This window comes from Anopheles maculipalpis, chromosome 3RL (assembly GCF_943734695.1).
Source record: "Anopheles maculipalpis chromosome 3RL, idAnoMacuDA_375_x, whole genome shotgun sequence".
In the NCBI taxonomy this organism is placed as follows: domain Eukaryota; kingdom Metazoa; phylum Arthropoda; class Insecta; order Diptera; family Culicidae; genus Anopheles; species Anopheles maculipalpis.
Window position 1 is genome coordinate 54,097,123 of NC_064872.1, and position 20,042 is coordinate 54,117,164.

The 20,042-nt window shown below is 42.8% G+C and overlaps 3 protein-coding genes across 5 annotated transcripts in view; 2 read left to right on the top strand and 1 right to left on the bottom strand.

The window, feature by feature from the left end:
- LOC126560785 (uncharacterized) overlaps positions 1 to 20,042 on the bottom strand; it is a 422,053-nt gene that overhangs the window by 180,306 nt on the left and 221,705 nt on the right. The window lies entirely within an intron of this gene.
- LOC126563180 (selenoprotein F) overlaps positions 1 to 20,042 on the top strand; it is an 805,869-nt gene that overhangs the window by 158,141 nt on the left and 627,686 nt on the right. The window lies entirely within an intron of this gene.
- LOC126560781 (A disintegrin and metalloproteinase with thrombospondin motifs adt-1) lies at positions 12 to 11,816 on the top strand. Its single transcript, XM_050216731.1, has 12 exons — positions 12 to 215; positions 7,002 to 7,074; positions 7,468 to 7,563; positions 7,639 to 8,563; positions 8,625 to 8,753; positions 8,823 to 9,072; positions 9,913 to 10,199; positions 10,277 to 10,328; positions 10,393 to 10,843; positions 10,921 to 11,177; positions 11,257 to 11,520; positions 11,604 to 11,816. The coding sequence occupies exons 1-12, from the start codon at positions 51 to 53 to the stop codon at positions 11,814 to 11,816; spliced, it is 3,162 nt and encodes a 1,053-aa protein (XP_050072688.1). The 5' UTR covers positions 12 to 50.

The window sequence follows — 20,042 nt, forward strand, 5'->3', positions numbered from 1 at the left end:
TACAGCGATAGATGTCATCGAAATTCCGAAAGCTATGTGAAAAGTGAAAAATGCGGCGACCACGACCACAACCGTTCCTCACAACAGCTGTAGGAAGCGTTATGCTGCAGATCGTTGCACTGCTGGCGCTAATCTTGATAGTGGCACGCAACCCGGTCCGCTGTCTTCATCTGGATGTGCAAAAAGTGAACCATTTAGTGTTAGATAATGCAAAGGTGAGAAGAGCTTTGTTGCCGGGAGATACGTTTTTGCATATCGCAATTTAGCTCAATTTTACATACATTAAGATTGCGGTTTTTTATACTTTTGGGGTATATTTATGAAAGGGAAATTGGGCAAATGTCGATCCAGGAAGACGCTCAGCATTTCGCGAGGTCACCCAGAAAGACGGTAAAAGACCCTCAAAGACACGAGGCACAGTAGTAGCATTGAGTAGACTTGACGAGGAAGAAGTCTTCATTTCCTTCCATTGTTTCGTGTACATTTAACGGAAACACAAAGTCTCATAGTTATTATTTGACTATTTGCCCTTCTTGAGACTTGGTGAGCGTTATGGGAAACGTTGTTAATTATGTTAACTTGCTTGCCAACTTTTTTGCAGGCGCTACTTGAGATTTTTCAGTTCCTGCCTGTTGTGCCGTAATGAGAGTTAAATATATCAAAAACCTCTAAATAAGACTAGACACTACTAAAACATATATAATCAAATGTCACTTCTAAAATCTAAATAAGTACCTTCCATTGAAGTGCACCAGATTCGTAGCGCCACCTGCATTGTCTGCGCCCTGTGAACGCCTCCACCTCGCGCATCAGATTTGCGCCCCATCATCGTCGTGCAACGGTTGATGGTCGAGCGTTCGTGGCCCATTCTGCACTGCTTCTGCTCATATCGTACCCATCGATTTAGAACGACCACACACAAACACCGCAAAACGGTCAGCATCGGTGGGTTTCATTGACCTGAATTCTAATTACACGCCGACCGGAGTGCCGCCCGATTGTCACACGAGAAGTTTACTCAACTCATTGGCCCATCAATAATCGCGAATTGTGTGTGTATGTGATGCGCGGCAAGAGGTCATTCACGGTGCGTTGAGCGTAAACTAAGTGTCCCACAGACAGGATTACTACTGCCGACACGTGCGTCCAGCTCGAACACGCACGCACAATCATTCACAATTATCCTCGCCAAGGTGTGGTGAGGTGTCCGTTTATTTGTTTGTCGGTTTTTGTAAATTGTCACACCTATCCACAATCCCAAGTCCCTTTTTTTTTGAAGTGCTGAATCATTTATTTATCCTAAACGAAACGGTTAGGCCGATAATGTTGGTGGTGGCCATTCAACTCGTTTCTTTCGCTGGAAACATAATTTCGCTACGCCTCACACCATGCCGTGTTGTTCTGGACGATGAGATACAATTTGAAGCCAACGTTTGAATTTTTGGCCGCCTTCCATCACGAGAACAACACTAGCGAAACAATAGTTACGGGATTTGTATAATTTGAATGTCAAAAGCCACCACCGTGCCGTAGGACCGAAGGCTTTTTGTTACACTTTCTCGACCACATTTAGGTTAGTTCTAGTGAAGGTGATTCTTGGAAAGGTTGGCTTTTGAGGGTTTTGAATGTTAATGTATGCTTTGTTTCGAAATACCCGAAAAAACGCTGGATGAACTTGAAAATATTGCTAATGTGGTCTATTTTTCTGAACCCTCCGCGAGGCTTCATATGAATAGATTAGGCTTAGGATGTGTTATGCTGTTGAATCTCTTCATCCATCTATGCGCAACGTTTTGCAATTTTCTTGCAAACAATTTTAATTAATATTTGCAGTAAGCATCATAACTTTGCCTTATCTGTTTTCACCTCGTTATTAAGCTATTTTACTGGCAAAGTCGCTAGCCGAACGGAGCAAATCTTTGGCGATCGTGTAAAAGTGAAATTGTTTGCCATGCTCGTGCTCCATTAGCTTTTATCGTACCGTGGGCATTGTTTTTGGTCTAATGCGAACACGTCGTAATGGGTCCATTTTTCGCCCGGCAACACCGCCCCATTCCCAATGCGCCAGCGAAAACGCTTTGGGACGAAACGCTTTGATTTGATTTATCACGAGACTCTTCAATCGTGCAAACGAGTGCGGGTGTTTGCTCGTGGCAAATGATGTAAATTTTTGCATTGACCAGCCCAACACACCCTCTGAATTTATCTCGCCCAAGTCCATCGCACTGGAACAAGCGATCGTAGCGATCGGTGGTGTGTGTATTCTTCAGTTTAATTACCAACGAACTAGCACCTTAAATCCAGCAAAAAAAGGCAGCCAAAAAATGGATTACACAACGCGCACCATAAAAATCCACCCAAAAATGTCTTTCGAAAGAACGCAAGCGACGAACCTCTTTTAGATGGTATCACGTGGAAAACAAAACAAAGCAGCCAGAAAAACAAACGATCAGCTGATGGTTGAGAGGTACCCCGCGAATGCTAAATGGTGTGACCGAGTGGCGCACCCGAAAGACTGGAAAATGCTGAAAGGAAAATTACCAGCAGGCAGGTTCGCAACATCTTCACCTATTTGAATGTGCTCCTCAGCTGCTGTCGTGAATGAGCTACTTACATCAGAATCACAGAAAAAAAAAGCTCTAAAGTAATTACTTTAGTTTCTCACAGCAGCTTTCGTGCGGTTTCACATCTTCGATGCCCCAAACGAAAGCGAAAAAGACGACACCCCAAAGTGGTTGTACCTTTTTTTTTGGTGGTGTGACATTGAAGTGCAGCTTTGCCCAACTCCCCCCCACCCTCCCTCCCTCCCTCCCCATCAATTTAATAGTTCTTTCTTTCTTTCTTGACGATCGTACGAAAAGAATGCAATTATATACGTGTTTATTGCTTCACTGATTTTTCCACCATTTCCGTGTGGTGGTACTTTGTAGACCGCATTTGGAACTGCGTCAGATCGCCGAAAGGACAGAACGAACCGCGAACGCACACCCTACGAGTCCGTGGATCGCGAAGTACCCAGTGAGATCAACCCATGTGCTCGAACCGTAACCGCAAGCGCGTGATGGTAGATGACCGATGATCGCAGTAATGATTTGTAATGGTTACATCGTGTGCAGGTCACGATAGAACATCGGTCTAAAATCGGGCACCGCTCCGTACGCATAATGTGTACTAGAGCAAAAGAAGAAAAACAACAACAAACTCGTCCATTACATGCCACAAAATGGAAATGCGTTCAATCGAAACCAACCGGAGAAAAAGCGAAATTGTAACAGATTTTGTTCACTAATACACTGGACTCGTACACCTGTTCGCCTGCACACGATGCTCATGCTGCATGCTAATTTATGCGCTGTTCTCAGCACTGTTTCATCGTCCGTCCGTTCCCATTGCGCATGGGGGGTGGTGGCGCTCGTTCGGTGGATGTGGATCATCTTTCTTATTTAAATTTTCATTATCAACTGCTCGTGCTCGTGGACAATCATTATGGTCGCCCGGAGGCGACAGAAACATTGGTCTTCAAGCCGGGCAATTAGGGCCGGGCGGTTTATGGTATGGTTTTGTTTTGTATCGAGTCACCCCGAACTTTTTGGCGAGATTTATGACCATGAGCTGACCTAGAAGAGAATTTAGCCTAGCATAAAAGGGGAATTGTTTTGGGGTGTGCGTGCGTGTGAAAAAAAAAAATGGGAACCATTTAGAACGTGCTTCCGGGTGTAGGTTACGCACGTTTGCGTAGTTCCCATTGGATGACCTTTACAGATAGGATGCGGCGATTTTACTTTTTAACTGTGGAGAGCTAGCCAAGGTGCAATAGAATCTTATTTTGGGGGCCACAGTGATTTTTTACGCCGATTATTTATTGTCTCTTATTATTGTTAATTGTTTAATGAAGATACAATGTAAAATACAAACAAACAGGTACAAAAGAGATACAATGTAAAATTTTGTATCAGACACGATGTTTCATGTAACATTTTCACATTCAAATAATTATAATAGTTATTAATCAAACTGAAGACTGAGACTGACTGAATTTAAAGACAGATAGAATTTAAAAGAAGTTCAGTAAAATTGCTTTAGGTAAAATAAACTTTTAGACAGCATTTCTGGAAAATAAATTGGCGACTAAAGGCGTGTTGACCGACGAGTTATCTGTTTTAGTTGTATTCTGATTAATCTTTGGTTTTAATACAAATCATGATAGATAGAATTACAAAGTTCTTAATCCTACACTAATCCAAAGCAAGATCCGAATAATTTTATGTTGATGATGGAAAGAGTAATTACAGTAGCGATTAGTCTATGAATTTCAGTATTTTTCGTTACATTACATAACATTATAACATTATTGTCCGTTGAAAAGTAAAGATCAATCTGAACAAAGGCTTTATAAATGTTACCAAAGCTAGAATACAAACATTCCTGGTGTAAGATCTAATGCTTGAGTAGGAAATTCCTTGCTGGATAGAATTCACCAGAGCAAAGGCAACTCTTGAGGCTCAAAATAAAATCGATACACAAAAAATGATATCAAAAATTTGTAACATCGTTAAAACTGCACTTGAAGGCAGTTATTTGGAGTTATGAAAAAAAAATTTGTAAAAAAGTGTTATTCTTTGTTAGGGCAAAGACCATGGTACTTGTAAATGGTAGCCCGAAAGCCTGCTAGTTATCACTAAGGTTAGATTTGGTATTTGAGTTTTCTAAATTTTCTTGTTTCCTGGAACGACCAAGACCAGTTCCTACCCATGGGTCCGAGTATCTGGTGGCTACGCGTTAGGACGACGGGCGTTACTGGCTTCGCTAAGATCAAGCGGGATAACCTTTCTTCCTTCACCAGCCTGGAGAAGTGTTTAACCGTGTCACCAACGTTCGGCTAGCGACGATTTTCCCCAATTCGTCCGACGGAGTGGGGAAACAGTACTGGAGTACGGAACCCACATCCGTAGGGAAGGCAACGGGGAAACTTCCCCCGGATCTAAGGCTTGCCGGGCGTCACCGGCACCAAGAAGAAGTATCTTGTCAGAAGAAGTGTCTAACCGCGGACGGAAGCGCGGTTTCCCTTCATTCTTCCGACGGATTGGGGAGACACTGCTGGAGTGCCAACTGCCGTACGGAAGGCAAAGGGGATAGAATTTACCCTTACCTGAAAGTTCATCTCAAATAGATTGAGTTTCAGAAATATGTCCGTTTATTCAAAAACGTTCGTTCGTTCTTATATACTACAGTTGACCCCTTGATCGATATTCTCAAACCATGAAAGATTTATCTTTCCTTATTTGTGTAGCAACGTGTAAGCGATTGCATACCGTTTTTCTAAAGGTTACATTCTTTCTTTTCGTCAACATTGATGCGGTCGCGCATCGCTTATGCTGGACCGTAGGTTTGTCTGATCGTACCTGTTCTTGTTTATGGCGAATCAAGCAATGGAATGTTTACAATATTTTTATGCCGTGAGACTTATCCGTGGGCCGATTTTAGTTTATACGGCGTTGTGACGATGAATTTTTATTTCACAGCGCAATAATTTAGAAACGCATACTTTATTCTTGCGTACGTTTTTTTATTTTAGGTTTTATATTTGTTGTCGCGTTCGTAACACTTATAATGACTAGTATTCTATTGCCGAACATAAAACATTTTTCATTAAATTTGATAAGGACAGAAAAATCAAAACAAAAAATTTGGAGCACTGTAACACAAACAAGCCGATTTGAAAAATTAACGAAGGAATGATGAGGCATACCATGAACAGTAGCAGGATGTTTTGACCCTGTTGAATGGAGTCAGATTCATAGCTTCTTTTGGTACGGTAAGAGGAGGATAAGGCTTGATAATTATCTTGGGTGTAACTCTTCTATGGCACGCACGACATTTTTTACTTGATATATACACCAAACGCACCGAATCTAATCTACTACGATGAAAATATGTATGAAGTTTTAATATTTAAAGTCTCTAAACACTTAACAATTATCGTTGAAATGTAGTTAAAGAAACAACAATAATAAAAATTTGATTTTGATAGAACAATACTAATTAACTTTAAAAAAATATCCGTTTGCCTTTAGTAGCAGTAATTTCCCAATCCTCGCCACTCAACTTGTTCGTATAAATTCTCCAAACAAGTGGTCGCAAACCTTTGGCGGCAATGAGCAATTAGGGTTGATGATAGAAATGGAACAATCCAACTGAAAATTTGCAACGTAAAAAAGCTAAAAATCACAGAGCCAAAGTTACTAAGAACTGCATGTGACCCGGACCCGGAGTACATGGATAATCATCAGAATGGGTAATCATTATTTAATTCGAATCTACGAAAAAGCGTTGATATTGAAGGAATAACTTCTAAGAGGATGATTATTTTTTTCTTAATTCAACATCTGGGCTTCTTAAATAGATATTATTTGCTATTGTAATGGGGACGATTAAAATGTAAATTAATTTAAAATCCATTTCCATCTCTAAGATGCACTGTCAAGAGATATCATCGTTGAAATAAATGTAGGAGAAAGGCCAAATGCTATTGCAAATGCTAGGGTCTTCGCACTCACCTAACCTCCATAGCCAATAGACCATTGCACCATGCACATTCACCAAACGGCACACAATGCATCTTTGGCCGCACGGAAAAAAGAAAGATGTCCTAACCGAAGATGTCTTTCAAGGTGGTGTACGGGATTGGACGCCTTTCTTTTCTCGACATTCCATAAACTTTCTTCCACCATATCTGATACACCCGGTTCGTAGAATGTTTTGGCATGGGCGGTTAGCCATTTTCTCATGATGCCATGATGCGCCCTACAGCTATTCCGCAAATATGCAACCACCCGGCAAACGATACTCATTAGACACCCGTGCGGGAATGTATCATGATACGCTGCGGCGTGTGGGTCCAGCCGGGACAGACGCCCTTAGGGCATTGTTTGTTAATGTGTGGATTGCATGAATGTTAACCTACAAATTGCTCGAACGCTTCTGCCGTTCTTTTGTTGCAGATCGATGAAAGGAATTTGCATAATTTTCTCGAGGAACATGAACAACTGCTGCTGTTTGGTGATCGCAGAACTGGTAAGTATGATGATACATGATACATTCGGCACAGAGATGTCACGATTGCAACAGGTTCTCTGATGACGAATCTTCCGGCGAATGGTGTTCTGATCGAATTGGCACATCTTCCGGTACTCGGACGTCTTCGATTACCGTCTTAACGTACAAAGATAAAAATAATGACTGTTCCAAAATTTTTAAGCCCAATGAGACACAATGCGAATAAAAAAAATCTTTGTCTAGGCCCTGGAGTTCAAGTTCATACTTATTGAGCGAACAGCTATCGATGCGTTTTGTGTGATCCGTGTACCTCTTCAGTACAACTGTCGATAAATCGTTTGCTTCAGTTTTGAAACCATTGCCAAAACGCCATTGTTCCATAGATTGCAATGTTCACTAACTGTGTTTCAGATGATTTCAAAATTGTTAATGTGCGGCAAAGAAAACGCGAAAGCAGGTCAACACCAGGCAGTGGATTTCTGCAGTTCAACATAAGCAACAATCGTGGTAAGTGTCGTCAAATCTAGACTTCATAAATCGATCGTACATTAAAGCGTGTATCCATTCGTTTCATCGTTATAGAGGACAATTTTTCCCTGCGATTGCAAAAGTCTGATATATTAATAGACGAGTCGTTTGCTTTCATCGAAAGTTACGACAACTCTACCCAGCTGTTGGATGATTCCTATGATCGTGTGCTGAAATATCGCGATTGCTTTTACCGCAACGAACGTGCCGCGTTCGATCTGTGCGAGGGTAGTGTGCGCGGTCTGATACGAAGCAACGATGCCGATATCGTCATGCATCCACTGCCGGAAAGATTCGGCACCGGAGCACATGTCATTTTAAATAGAAATAATACGCGGAGCAATGCAGGCATCAGCGATGCTAACGATACCAATATAATGTTCGAACCAGAGATGAACGAACCTACGCGAAGGCCAACCGTACCTTACAGACAAAACCAACCGAGGCCTAAACGGCACGTCAGCTCAACCCATAACACCAAAGTGCCCGAAGTGCTGCACATCGAGACTGCTATTTTCATAGATAAGGATTTGTACCGGCATATGTCGAAAAATTATCCTAAAAATACCGAAGCACACCTGATACGGTTTGTGCTGGCAATGATCAACGGTGTACAATTGCTCTACAACCATCCATCGTTGGGACACCCGATAAACTTTATTCTCAAGCGGTTGGAGATATTGCACAATGATCCGAAGGATCTACGGCGATCAAGCGACATCGATATCTACTTGAACAGCTTTTGCGGCTGGCAGCGAAAAATGAATCCAATTTCCGATGCAGATCCGGTACACTTTGACCACGCGGTCATACTGACTGGGCTGGATCTGTTTGTAGTGAGCAAGAACGGTAAGGTGAGCAATCAGGTAGTTGGTTTGGCACCGGTTGCCGGCATGTGTACGATCACATCGAGCTGTACAATCAATGAGGGAAAGCATTTTGAAAGCGTGTTCGTTGTATCGCATGAAATTGGACACAAGTAAGTTTTGTAGGAAGACCATTTAAACAAGTTCTACATAGAAACTGTAAACCGTTTTCAGCTTGGGAATGCGCCATGATACATCGGACAACAATTGCGATCCTAGTCTATACATAATGTCACCAACGCTGGGCAGTGGTAAGATAACATGGTCATCCTGCAGTCGAAATTACTTGAACACATTTCTAAAGTAAGTAATGCTACAAATCTACTCATTTGACTTGAAAAAAAAAAGTGACCTATTGATCTATGTTTAAAGAACTACTCAAGCTACCTGTCTGTTCGATCGCGGACACTACGGATCTTCGCTTGATCACGCCGGTGAAGGTAAGTTACCGGGGGAGCGTTTTGATGCGGATCAACAGTGTTTGCTGAAATACGGCAAAGATAGTACGCGCTCGAAATCGCAAGATTTAGCCGACATCTGTCGAGATCTTCACTGTCAGCGCGATCGTTACACGTGGACATCACATCCGGCACTGGAAGGAACAAGCTGTGGAAAGTTGATGGTAAATATTTCCCCCACATCTTTACTGTTTTTCCTCTCGGTGTAATAATAATCTACTCGCTCTCTGTCCTGAAAAGTGTAATGTTGTTTCTATTCCTTAAACCGTGTACCAGCTAACATTGTTTCTGTAGTAAAGGATTTGAGTGTTTAGCTATACACGGGTCTTGCCTTCATCCACCATATTGATCATTTAGTGTCCAGGGCTCGCAGCACTCCCGGAGTTGTGAAGCGTGTGGCTCGTTATTTCAACAACCCCATAGGACTAAAAACCCAATTTTGCACATTGATTCGAGCACTGTTGGAGTACGGATCAGTGATCTGGTCCCCAACCGCTAGGACACGCATCGATCGTATCGAGCGAATTCAACGGTACTTAACCAGATTTGCAGATTTGGTCCACCGATCTGCCTTGCTACGAGGATAGATGCCGATTACTTGCTCTGCAGTCCCTAGAGACTCGCCGATCTCTAGCTCAGTTCTCCTTGATCGCGGCGTTTCTTTTGAATGCCATAGTTGCTCCCATACCACGTGCGTCAATTCCCCTGTATGTTCCCTCTCGTTCCCTTCTGCGCGCGATCCGAACCTTTAATTCCTCGTCCCATCCTTTTAATTACCACCTTTTGTTATCCTCCTTTCGTTCTTTCCTTCTTTTTGCTCTTTTCATTTCCTCTCTCCAATCTCGATTATAGTTAGTTAGGTTTAGGATAGGATTAGGCTATAATTAAGACTTAGCAAGTAGAGAATTTTGTTGAATTTTGCGAAATATACATACATACATACATACATTCATACCATGTTCTCGTATCTAACTTAGCAATTATCCTTACTTACCCTTTTCCAGTGGTGCAGAAGTGGGATATGTGTGTCGAAAATTCCGGGATTAACCATACATTCCACCGGCAAACATATTACCGCATTTAAAACGATCGACAAAAAAACATTCCTGGAGGGATTAAAGTTTGCCAGCCTGCGACAGGATATCTCTCGAACCATTAATACGATACCGACCTGGGATTCGTGGAGTGAACCGACCGAATGTGTTTCTGGTTGCTTGTATGGTGATTCTGGCCGATTGAAGGAAGGCAGCACAGGATTACGGCAGTTTACTAGAAAATGTCTCGACAAACGGTAAGCGGGTGTAAAATGATCGCAACGCTTGTTCGAAGCGCACTGCGGAATACTCATCCTCATATGTTTCATTACAGCAAAAACTGTTCAGGATTTAGTCGCAAATATGAGACGTGTATCGCCAAACAGGTGGAGCTAGTTTAGTATAGTATAACAAAAGGCGTGCATTAATCCTCTCTTTGCATGATTGCAGTGCTACAACATTGCGCGTACAACGATTCAGGAGTTTTCTAATCAAATCTGTGACCGTGCAAAGGAATTCGATTCGGACATTATCGGTTACGGGTTGCAGAGGGTGGCGGAAGATCCGGAAGACTCGTGCAAAGTGTTTTGTGAAACTAAGACGGGCACACCAAAAACTAAAAGCTGGATCTACCCAGACGGTACTGCTTGCAAGGTGCAGAATGGAGATTTTGATGATGAATATTACTGCGTAAGTGGTAGATGCGAAAAGTTTAGCTGTAATACTACCTCCAACAATTACTATCGAATCGATGGAACACTTTGCACGGATGTGTACCAGTACACCGAGCGGAGTGGTAACAGTATCCACCAGGAAAATGTTCGCGACTATAAAAGTTTGCCGTTGAACCAAAACACTTATCCAGCTGATCGGAAAGCGGAAAGTTCTACAACTAGAACAGGTGCATTTAGTGGCTCCCTCTTTCCCCCCGAACAGGCGCCCTTCAGTCTGAAACTGTGTTTTGTATTTGTTTTTCAGCAGTGAGCAACTACACCGAACGCAAGTCTTCGGTGGACGCTGAAGGCTACAACAGTAAGGTGGAAAACACGTACAACCGCTGGCGTGAGCGACCATCCGAACTCAACAGGTTGTCCGAGCTGCAAGGGCGCAAACATAACTGGGAGGTGAAATCGGGCTGTCATTTTAGCTGCATGGAACGAGGGAAAGGAGTGCAAATTGTATCCTCGACTGCCGGGACCAACACCAACATTCAACTCTGTACCGCTAACACGATTGTTAGTGTCCTCCTAACCTTGTTTCGCCCGCAGACCCAGTTATTCAGGGTGAATTTTTTCTCTACTTTCTCCTTGGCAGGCTTGTGACAAAGTGTTATCAACGTACGAGTTCGCCACACAGTTGTGCAAACGATATCAGCAGAAGGTATCAGGTTTGTCCGGTATCGGCATGCAAATTGCACCGAGCGTGGAGGATCCGGATAGGAGCTGTCGGGTTGCCTGTCAGGATACGTTCATCAGGCATCGCTTCTACCTCGTAAATGGAGAGCAAGGACATTTTCCATTCGGGACGCGATGCAACCATAACGAATCGAATCGTTATTGCATCAATGGCAAATGCTTGGTAAGTCAGTTCTCAATGGGTAAAATATGTAAGTGAAAAGTCCGTTCTTAGACTATATGTTTGTATTTATTTTATATTTCCAGCATTTTGGCAATGATGATACCCCAGTGAACGAGTCGTACAACGCGCTTCCAAATGTTCGTATCAAAAGATCTGCTTACCGAAGCAAAAGACATTTCGAACACTTCACTCCAATTAACATTACCGAACGAATAAGCCAGGAGTTTTTGGAACATTTAATTGCCACCATCGACTTTGCCCGGGCTGCCAGCGATAGCAGTGACGTAGACCGATGACGTATGTTCTCGCAAGGGTGGGATTAAACTCATTTTCCTATGTTTTCTTTCGTCTACAGATGCCGTTTTGGAAGAGCATATTGACTTAAAAAATCCGATCTATATAGATTCATCATAAAAGCTAATTCGAAACGTGATAGAAATAGCGGGCGTATCTACATAGTTGGCGCAACAGCATGTATGGAACCGTTTATTATTTATTGTCAAAGCTTTTGTAATGTAATTTATATCCTGAAATTTACGCGAAATAAAAAGACTACATTTCAGTAAATTTAAGGCAGTATATAGGCGTCCCAGATTATAAAAGTCTTTTGCCTATTCTCCTATGCAAAGAACAGAAAAAAATCGTCCTTTTCTTGATTTAACGATCTAGCGATAACTTGCTAGACTTGCCGATACCACGAAGTTGGATAGTCAGTCCTTACTACGAGGGGACGGTTCGGATGGGATTTGAACCCCAGTACTGCTGTGTAAAGATCGGCGCTGCCAAGAAAAAAAAAGCCGCTATACTTACACCGAATCAGTAACATGAATAAATGAAATGATACAATGTTGGTCTTGGCCTCCTTAAATCCGTTATTTTCACCTGGGACAGATGGGATTCCTGCTTCACCCTTTATAAATTCCAGTTCAGTCTTGGCTCCAATTCTGGTGATAATTTTCCAATTATCATTACAATCACATTCATTCCCTTCCATGTGGAAATCAAGTTTCCTTGTTTCAATCTTTAAAAAACGGCTGCGGTCACTTAATTATCGCGGCATTTCTCAGGTATGTAATGCTGCTAAGGTTCTTGAGTCATCCATCTACCCTGCAAAATTTTTTCAATGTAAGTCCTGGATTAGTCCTACCCACAATGGTTTTATGCATGGTCGGTCAACTTCGTCAAATCTTATGTCCTTCGTGTCATTTGTTCCTAAATGTTTTGATTCGGATTCGCTCTGGATTCAATATAAACTGTTTTCCAGGCTGCCTTAGATAGTGTATGTCATGCTGCTCCTTGCTGATGACCTGAAAATTTTCCTCCCCATTCGTAGTACCACCACCGACTGTGCTTCTCTCCAATCTTTTGCTAACTCTTTCTCTACCTGGTGTGTCGACAATCTTCTTCTCCTGTGCATCGACAAATGTAGTGTTATGTCCTTTTCTCGTTCCTCTCTACCCTGGCGGTTCAACTATTCAATTAATTGTTGCCCGCTGCGTCGTGTCTCCCAAGTACGCGACCTGGGAGTGACACTTTACACTAAGCTACTTTTCGACGAGCACATCGCGAACTTGTTCAAATCGGCTTATCGGACACTTGGACTTATCCGAAAACTATCCTTGGAGTTCGCGGACCCTCAGTGCTTTAAATCGCTGTATTGTAGCCTTGTTCGACCGATACTCGAATCTGCGAGTGTTGTCTGGAGTCCTTAAGGCACTGCCTCGATCACCCGAGTTGAGAGGGTGCAAAATTTTTTTTACTCGCATTACGATTAGGCGCATTCTTGGTCGCTCCCTCGTTGAATTACCACCCTACTCAACTCGGTGTAATATTTTGAAGCTTGGCTCTCATTAGATTCGAAACGTTCCCAGGCTCAAGGTATATTTATCGACCCTGGAGGCGCCTAATATCAATTTGTGTGCAGAGTTTTTGCAGGGTTTGCACCCTAGATCAGGGGTCGGCAAACTTTTTAGGCAAAGGGACAAATTTTGTAAATTATCGAGAATCGCGGGCCAGGAGAATGCATTTTTATATTTCAGTCACTAAAATAATTTCGTGTTAAAATGAGTAACATCTTATTGAGATTTTTCTATTTATGTAAATCAGTACAAATTACTATAGAAAATTATGAAATAAAACAACGGTAGGAAATGTTATACTTGAAGATGTTCAATGTTTGTAAACGAATAGTTTTTTTCTCATGTTTCAAAATCAGGCAATTCCTTTCGTGGGCCGGATCGATTGCTGCCGTGGTTCGCATTTGGCCCCCCGGCTTTGCCATCCGCTGATCTAGATCTTCTCACTATAGTGAGAACTTCTCACTTCTTCTCAACACTTCTCTTCCACGAAGTTGGATAGTCAGTCCTCACTGCGGGGGACGGTCCGGATGGGATTTGCAGGCTAAATAAACGTAATGTAAGAAACATAAATACGTAATAAAAGCTACGAAAAAAAAAATACTTACAGGTTTGTTCATTGAACAGTAGTAGTAATTGTTTGAATTTGATGACGCTTTCTCAATCTTAATTGTTATCATGCTGAGTGTTCAGTTTCAACTGTTTATTTTCTAGTCTAACATTCTAACTTACATTATCTTACCATTACATCACAAAACTTCATTAATTCCCCGTAATGCAATATGCCTCCTTTATGGTGTACACAGTATTTATTGAATGGTTATTGTTATTTAACATTTATGTCATTGTTTCTGGTGGCCACGATTTTACATGTGTACCCTTACTTAATACATTTTGGAGTCTTAGAGATTGCTTCTTTCAGAAAAATTAAAGCTTAAAGCCCTGATACGTCAATGTCAAGTTGTTATTACAACTTGGATAACTATCGAACCTTATCCTATTTTTTGCCACTTAAGCTATACGAGAAAGAAAAGGAAGGATCAGTTACAGAAAAAAAACCAAGGTCTATAATAGTTCAAGTAATATTCCGCATTTTTCGTAGTTCTTTGCCTGATAGGATTGTTAATAATTCCTCAATTATATTTATATTTGTAGCTTCTGATATATTCAAAAATGTTTGTTGAAGCATAGTCTACCATACCAGCTTGCAACCCGATTTAATTACATGTACAAACTGCATAAAATCTGCATACAATTTATTAGAACATTGAAAGCAAGCATGCATATTAGAACAACAGGTTAATTAAAACACGATCAAGGTAACTCTGAGTTAAGAACAAAAAAAAAAAAAAACCGAACTGATTACATGTAGATCCCATGAGCACCAAATTTCAGGAATAGGAATGGCCATACGCGCATGAAAACGACGTCATGGGAAATTCAACAAACCCAACCAAGCTAATTCAGTTCCCCACGAGCATTGCAAATAATTATGCACCATGTCAACAGGGTCAAGCATCGAACTGAACTAATTAAGTCTGGACCATACTTAATTATTAAACCAAATTTGCGCAATCGCCTATAACCAATCAAAATTAAGTAAACAGGAAGATCAAAATACAGGATGAATTTTCTACACTTCAGAATAAATCAGAATATGGACAATAAAAATGTTTTCACCCATTAACATCACGAATGTTAGTTTATGGAACATTTCGTTCAAATTATCACATTATCATTATTATATATTATTATTCAATCCATTATTCTCGCAATTTGTCCTCAACAGCACAGAAAGACAGTCAGTCATGAACAGTCCGGAACAGTCGCGGACTAGAAATCGCAGGTACGTTGTTATGAATAAACAAACGCAGTTGATCATCGTGGCTCATCCAAAACAAAGTGTTATGCGTTTCTTTCATAAGGAAAAGAGTGTGGTAAATATCACTGTGCCAATGGTGACACTTTACAGGACACGCGATCTTTTAACCGTTATGAATCACGGTTATTTGGCTACATCACCCAGTTGCCAGTTGCCCACTGGCGCAACGTTTGTATCAATCGGACATGGGAAAAACGACTTGGTGATGAACAATTCATTCAGTTTCGTGAACTGATTGCGTGCAACAATTGATGGCGTCAAGAAGAAAGTTATAACTTTGCCAAACTTGCAATTTGCCAACCTCTGATGCCTGTAAAAATATAGGATAAATATAACCTGGAGATGCCAGTAATAATATATCAATGTAATAGTAGCAGAAGAAAGAGCAGATGTCAGAATTTCATTGCCAATGGGTATGTGATAGTTAGGGTAGCAACCGTGTCACAACGGTAGTCGGTGCGCAACTCCAAAACATGGTGTCAGAAGTGGGATCTGGCGAGTGTTGAGAAAGTGTGATCAAACAATTTACAGATGGCAGGAATCGACCATCGATTGTCAAAGTCACTGGACTGCGCGAATATCGCGCAAGAATGGCCGCGATGAAAGCAAGCGTTTTAAGTGTATCTACGAGCAAGCGGAAAAATATAAGTTTCGTATAACATAATAATATATAACAGTTTAAAGTTCGGATAATATGAACATAAAACTAAGCTCTGAGGCGGATCAATATCATATCTAAATTACCCAACTGATTGGGTCTTGGGTTCGTGGATACTTTGAAACGTGCACTGAAGAAGATCCAATCGGAAGATACATCCACGGAAGCGGCTCTCGACATCTTCCTGCAAAAGTATCGGTCAACTCCACACCCTGCTCTTGATCAACGCACGCCAGCTGAAGCTATATTTGGTCGAAATATACGAATCGCGTTAGATCTGATACGCCCAATACCACACATCGAAACCGACCAACGTGAAGATAATCAACAGCCAACAAAAAGACAGTTTCAACCTGGAGATGCTGTCTACGCGAAAATCTATTCGCAAAATGCCTGGAAGTGGATCGCTGGAGTGGTCTCCAAACGGATCGGAAGGGTTGTGTACGACATCATCACCGATGGTCGTCGCACTCATCGCCGACATGCAAATCAACTGCGCATACGTTCAACGAGTTGCAGAGGACATCTTACTGGCGACTCAACCAATCTCCAGCTGCCGCTAGACATCCTCACCGAAGTGGCACCATCACCAAAGGCACTAGTGGTACGGAGCACTGATCCGTCCAGCATATCACCGCATCTACCTTCGGATGGGTCCCCACCGTAGCAGATTGTTCAGCCTCTGCCATCTCCATCCGAGACCAGCAACAGACAGCCGATACAACCGCCACGCCGATCTTCTAGTTTTATAAGACCTCCGCGTAGGCTCGACAGATATCGGCTATACTAAAGAGGCGAGTGTTGAGAAAGTGTGATCAAACAATTTACAGATGGCAGGAATCGACCATCGATTGTCAAAGTCACTGGACTGCGCGAATATCGCGCAAGAATGGCCGCGATGAAAGCAAGCGTTTGAAGTGTATCTACGAAGTTTCGTATAATATAATAATATATAACAGTTTTAAGTTCGGATAATATGAACATAAAACTAAGCTCTGAGGCGGATCAATATCATATCTAAATTACCCAACTGATTGGGTCTTGGGTTCGTGGATACTTTGAAACGTGCACTGAAGAAGATCCAATCGGAAGATACATCCACGGAAGCGGCTCTCGACATCTTCCTGCAAACGTATCGGTCAACTCCACACCCTGCTCTTGATCAACGCACGCCAGCTGAAGCTATATTTGGTCGAAATATACGAATCGCGTTAGATCTGATACGCCCAATACCACCCATCGAAACCGACCAACGTGAAGATAATCAGCAGCCAACAAAAAGACAGTTTCAACCTGGAGATGCTGTCTACGCGAAAATCTATTCGCAAAATGCCTGGAAGTGGATCGCTGGAGTGGTCTCCAAACGGATCGGAAGGGTTGTGTACGACATCATCACCGACATGCAAATCAACTGCGCATACGTTCAACGAGTTGCAGAGGACATTTTACTGGCGACTCAACCAATCTCCAGCTGCCGCTAGACATCCTCACCGAAGTGGCACCATCACCAAAGGCACCATTGGTACGGAGCACTGATCCGTCCAGCATATCACCGCATCTACCTTCGGATGGGTCCCCACCGTAGCAGATTGTTCAGCCTCTGCCATCTCCATCCGAGACCAGCAACAGACATCCGATACAACCGCCACACCGATCTTCTAGGCTTATAAGACCTCCGCGTAGGCTCGACAGATATCGGCTATACTAAAGAGGGGGAGATGTTGTGACCCGACCGGCCGATCTGTTTGATTATTGCAGTCACTCACCGCTGACAGTCCTGACGGCGTGTCGATGTGTACGTGAGAGCGTTTCGGTAGGATCGGGCAACGTGCGATCGCCAGGGGCAATGAACGGTAGCTCCTGGCAGAAAACGGGATACGCTACTCATACGATCCACGAGGCAAGTGATCGCGTCGGTTCACGCAATATAAGTTTAAGTATCTGTTACACCATAACTTTTAGCGTGTGTTTTATTTATACGTGTTGTGAACGTCCTATCAATATCACAAAAATATCAATGTGATAGTAGCAGAAGAAAGAGCAGCTGTCAGAATTGCATTGCCAATGGGTATGTGATAGTTAGGGTAGCAACCGTGTCACAACGGCAGTCGGTGCGCAACTCCAAAACATGGTGTCAGAAGTGGGATCTGGCGAGTGTTGAGAAAGTGTGATCAAACAATTTACAGATGGCAGGAATCGACCATCGATTGTCAAAGTCACTGGACTGCGCGAATATCGCGCAAGAATGGCCGCGATGAAAGCAAGCGTTTGAAGTGTATCTACGAAGATTCGTATAATATAATAATATATAACAGTTTTAAGTTCGGATAATATGAACATAAAACTAAGCTCTGAGGCGGATCAATATCATATCTAAATTACCCAACTGATTGGGTCTTGGGTTCGTGGATACTTTGAAACGTGCACTGAAGAAGATCCAATCGGAAGATACATCCACGGAAGCGGCTCTCGACATCTTCCTGCAAACGTATCGGTCAACTCCACACCCTGCTCTTGATCAACGCACGCCAGCTGAAGCTATATTTGGTCGAAATATACGAATCGCGTTAGATCTGATACGCCCAATACCACCCATCGAAACCGACCAACGTGAAGATAATCAGCAGCCAACAAAAAGACAGTTTCAACCTGGAGATGCTGTCTACGCGAAAATCTATTCGCAAAATGCCTGGAAGTGGATCGCTGGAGTGGTCTCCAAACGGATCGGAAGGGTTGTGTACGACATCATCACCGATGGTCGTCGCACTCATCGCCGACATGCAAATCAACTGCGCATACGTTCAACGAGTTGCAGAGGACATCTTACTGTCGACTCAACCAATCTCCAGCTGCCGCTAGACATCTTCACCGAAGTGGCACCATCACCAAAGGCACCAGTGGTACGGAGTACTGATCCGTCCAGCATATCACCGCATCTACCTTCGGATGGGTCCCCACCGTAGCAGATTGTTCAGCCTCTGCCATCTCCATCCGAGACCAGCAACAGACAGCCGATACAACCGCCACGCCGATCTTCTAGGCTTATAAGACCTCCGCGTAGGCTCGACAGATATCGGCTATACTAAAGAGGGAGAGATGTTGTGACCCGACCGGCCGATCTGTTTGATTATTGCAGTCACTCACCGCTGACAGTCCTGACGGCGTGTCGATGTGTACGTGAGAGCGTTTCGGTAGGATCGGGCAACGTGCGATCGCCAGGGGCAATGAACGGTAGCTCCTGGCAGAAAACGGGATACGCTACTCATACGATCCACGAGGCAAGTGATCGCGTCGGTTCACGCAATATAAGTTTAAGTATCTGTTACACCATAACTTTTAGCGTGTGTTTTATTTATACGTGTTGTGAACGTCCTATCAATATCACAAAAATATCAATGTGATAGTAGCAGAAGAAAGAGCAGCTGTCAGAATTGCATTGCCAATGGGTATGTGATAGTTAGGGTAGCAACCGTGTCACAAACGGCAGTCGGTGCGCAACTCCAAAACATGGTGTCAGAAGTGGGATCTGGCGAGTGTTGAGAAAGTGTGATCAAACAATTTACAGATGGCAGGAATCGACCATCGATTGTCAAAGTCACTGGACTGCGCGAATATCGCGCAAGAATGGCCGCGATGAAAGCAAGCGTTTGAAGTGTATCTACGAAGTTTCGTATAATATAATAATATATAACAGTTTTAAGTTCGGATAATATGAACATAAAACTAAGCTCTGAGGCGGATCAATATCATATCTAAATTACCCAACGAGTTGCAGAGGACATCTTACTGGCGACTCAACCAATCTCCAGCTGCCGCTAGACATCCTCACCGAAGTGGCACCATCACCAAAGGCACCAGTGGTACGGAGCACTGATCCGTCCAGCATATCTCCGCATCTACCTTCGGATGGGTCCCCACCGCAGCATATTGTTCAGCCTCTACCATCTCCATCCGAGACCAGCAACAGACAGCCGATACAACCGCCACGCCGATCTTCTAGGTTTATAAGACCTCCGCGTAGGCTCGACAGATATCGGCTATACTAAAGAGGCGAGTGTTGAGAAAGTGTGATCAAACAATTTACAGATGGCAGGAATCGACCATCGATTGTCAAAGTCACTGGACT